We start from the raw sequence: 3,725 nt of genomic DNA, 5'->3' as shown, positions 1-3,725 counted from the left end.
TCAAAGGATAAACATTAGGGTCCACAATTCTACACAGGGCATTCCACTTAGAATTGTCAGGAGAAGTTCGAGAGGGTAACCCATACAAAGTTTTGGCCTATTTTTTTTTTGGTGCAGTGTCTGCGTTTGCAATAATCACGATTGCGGTAAAAACGACCCATTGGCAGACCCCAAAATAAGGATTATTTTGATTTTTTAAAATCTTGAAATCCTCTTTACAAGCAAATTTTGATAACTAAAATATATGACGAGATGAATGTGATATCTTTATCACCTACTAGCATTTTTTGGTTGGTGTTTTGACAATAATAAAACTCATAGTGGGTAACACTTTTCCTCCCTTTGCGGAGATATAAAAATAAATTGAACAAGAGCCATGAGAAGTTGGAGTAATAAATAGCGAAGAGAGGTTATTCATCTGGTAAATATTATCCTTCTCCAATCTTAATATTGTAGATTTGAATCATTGAAGGAGCTAACAAACGTCTCGATAAAGAGATATAAAAGATTAAAAAAAAAAAGAGAAGAAAGTATAATAATAAATAAAAGAATACAAAAAGAAAAGGAGAATGTGCATTTGGTGGAGGAATTTAGTCACATGATGTTGTTTAATTTGAGATGATGTTCATAATGTAGATAGAAAAATTAATTAATTAAATCGTGGAAAGTTAAGACGAAAATTAAAGAATTTTTAATTTGTACATGTTGGTGTCATATCCACTTGTGTCCTTCGTATTCCCTTCCATCCATCCTATCATGTGGTGCAGCAGACGCTCCCAACTGGATCTCCAAATTCCCTATAAAATCACCCCAATATCCCAAAATATCTTGTTAACACTCTTTCTCTCAACGCTCCTCAAAAATGGCATCTCATTTTGTTAACCTTTTCTTCACCTTTTTACTTGTTCTTCTCTTCCATATCTCCCCTTCCACATCTCTCACATGTTCTTCTCAAACTTTCTCATCCAACACTCGTTTCACCAATTGCACTGATCTACCTTCTCTCAAATCTTTCCTTCATTGGACATTTGATCCGGCTAAATCCACTCTTTCTGTCGCTTTCCTCGCATCTCCAGCTTCACCTGATGGCTGGATTGCTTGGGGAATTAACCCCGTTGCACCAGCTATGATTGGAACACAATCACTTATTGCATTCAAAGATTCTAAAGGGGTTATGACTGTTAAGACTTACAATCTTACTTCTTATAAATCAATAACAGAGTCTAAACTTATGTACAATGTTGTCGATTCAAAAGCAGAGTCAGCTGATGGGATGATGAAAATCTTTGCTACTCTAGAGTTGCCGGCCAATACGAAGACAGTGAATCAGGTATGGCAGGTTGGATCAGCGGTGACTGATGGAAGGCCCGCGATACATAAGTTTGAACCTGATAATTTGAAATCTAAAGGGATTTTAGATTTGGCTACTTCGGCTGATAATAAAACAAATGCTACTTCTTCTTCTGCTAGTGCTGGACAAAGTGGAAATGAAACTGGAGGATCTTCAACAATTTTGAAAACTGGAACTAATTTTTTTGCCTTTTTGTTCTTCATTGGGGTTTTGCTTTTGCAGCTTTAATTTACATGTGGTTCAAGTTTCTTCCTCGATCTTCAGTTTCATGGATGTAATAACGACTATTTAATTAGTGGTAGTCCAAATTTATGTTTGATTATATATACATCTTGTAATAATAATGTTCTTCTTTATCTAATGTATGCAAACTAAAACTTCATTTTCTTTGTAGTATAATTTTAAAATTATGAAAGCATTTTTTTCATGTGTATCAAAAAAGGATTTTCTGACACTGGACATGAAGTTTAGAGGTACAAGTGCTGCTGATAGGCGTGTGTCGGACATAATTTGATTTCAGCTACCGACTCGCGGAGGGGAATAAAAATGGAAAAAATATATATGAATGAACGTATAAAAAGTAATTGATAAATTAAAAGTTAAAAATTATAAAGAAGATATTACTTACTTTTTAGTTTATTTTTTTTTAAAAATAATTTAAAAGTAAGTGTTTTTAAAAACACTTTTTATTCTTTCCAAAAAAAAAAAAGTTTTAAAAAGTCAAAAGTTCCTAAAAGCAAGTTCATTCAAATGGCATGTACAAGACAAATCTTCCATATCATTCGCGCTTTTTATTTCAGTTGATTATTTCTCGAATTAACTTTAACGTTAACTAATGCTCATATGGATCAAGTATTCAACGTCACTTCTTTGTTACTCTAAGGGCTCATTTGATAGTTAGAGAAAACAAACTTTATGCATATATTAAAGTCTGTATAAATTATACATTATTTGATATGGATAAGAAAAAAAATTATTTATTTATATGATTAATACGATATTGATAGGTGAATATAAAAAATTATTCATGTATATAATTAATAACAATTTTTGGTAGGTAGATACAAAACGAAAGTTATTAATGTATAAAATTAATATAACATTTGATTAAAAATTTAGAAATTTATATAACTACTACATAAGTTACCGGGAAATTTGTGTATTATTTATATGAAGTAGAAGGTGAAATAACTAATACGTGTATAGCTAATACATGGATAAAAAATTACCCTTATCACTCCTACTTACTACTTTCTTCTTCTACCTAATTAAAGAAATATTTTAATTTAAATAGAACACTAAAACAAGGTTAAAGAAGAAAATAGTATAATTATTTTTAAAAAAGCTGTTAAACTTAAAAATATATAATTTTATTAATTTTTAATAGTAAAAAAATACACCCAAAGGAATAATTTATGCATAATTAAACTACACATACTAAATTTTGCATAGTTAATATCTTCACTACTAATATCCACGTTACTTATATTTGTATACTTAATACCACATTATTAATACTTGTATAACTAATACCCACATTACTAATAAATATTTTTTCTTTCCAACTACCACCCCTAATTGCTTTGCTATGTGATTTTTTCTAGGCGTTATTTAAGCTGTTATTTTGTAGACTAGGTGAACATTATCTTTTTTAAATTTCACTTATAAAATTACACTAAACATGTTGGATTGTCTTTTTTTCGTGGTAGATTTTACTAGTTCATTTTTCTTTCCTTTTTCGAATTGCAAACATGTGGAGAAGATGACCTATAAGTATGGAAAGGACAAAGGTTAATATAAAAGGCCTCAATTAAGCATTTTTAAGAGTGTGTTATCTAGTTATGATTAGGGTTTGGTGTGAAAGAAAAATATTTTTTAATTTTTTCTTATTTGGTTGGATTAAATGTTTTAAAATATTTTTCTCAAATTAATTCATTTTTCTTAAATTTAAGGAAAATGACTTCCATTTAAAATTTAAGGAAAATCTTTCACAAAACTCTCTTCCAACTTCAAATTACAATTTTTTTATATAAAAAAATCAATTTATTTTGTCCCTATCCTCAAACAGCCACCCAATACCCCAAGTCAAAATATAAAAAATAAAAAATTAAAACTTGTTTCCATAAAATGTTTTTAACTTCAATAATTTTACCTCACCCTCACCCTCACCCTCACCCCTACTCCAACCCCTACCATCACCCCAAAAAATATTAAAAGTTGTTTTTAAAACATATTTGTAATTTTAATTTTTTACTTTTTTAACCCCCCAATGCCCACACCTACCCTCACCCTATCAGCCCCCCACCCTCTTCAAAAATATGTATGTTTTTAAAAAAATTTCTATTTTTATTTTTTTAACCCTGACCCTTCCCCC

At 30.1% G+C, this 3,725-nt stretch overlaps 1 protein-coding gene across 1 annotated transcript; it reads left to right on the top strand.

Moving 5' to 3' along the window:
• The first annotated feature begins 787 nt into the window (after positions 1-787).
• On the top strand, positions 788-1,744 carry LOC107029386 (auxin-induced in root cultures protein 12). The gene has a single exon (XM_015230787.2). It carries the CDS (start codon positions 863-865, stop codon positions 1,577-1,579), a length of 717 nt encoding a protein of 238 aa, XP_015086273.1. The 5' UTR covers positions 788-862; the 3' UTR covers positions 1,580-1,744.
• The last annotated feature ends 1,981 nt before the right edge of the window (positions 1,745-3,725 follow it).

Source organism: Solanum pennellii, chromosome 9 (genome assembly GCF_001406875.1).
Source record: "Solanum pennellii chromosome 9, SPENNV200".
NCBI classification, from domain to species: Eukaryota; Viridiplantae; Streptophyta; class Magnoliopsida; order Solanales; family Solanaceae; genus Solanum; species Solanum pennellii.
Note: the sequence above shows the minus strand (reverse complement) of the source record. Positions and strands in the feature narration are given on the sequence as shown.

Excerpts from the sequence above, each read along its gene's own strand:
- LOC107029386 (XM_015230787.2), top strand. The coding sequence starts at position 863 with ATGGCATCTCATTTTGTTAACCTTTTCTTCACCTTTTTACTTGTTCTT.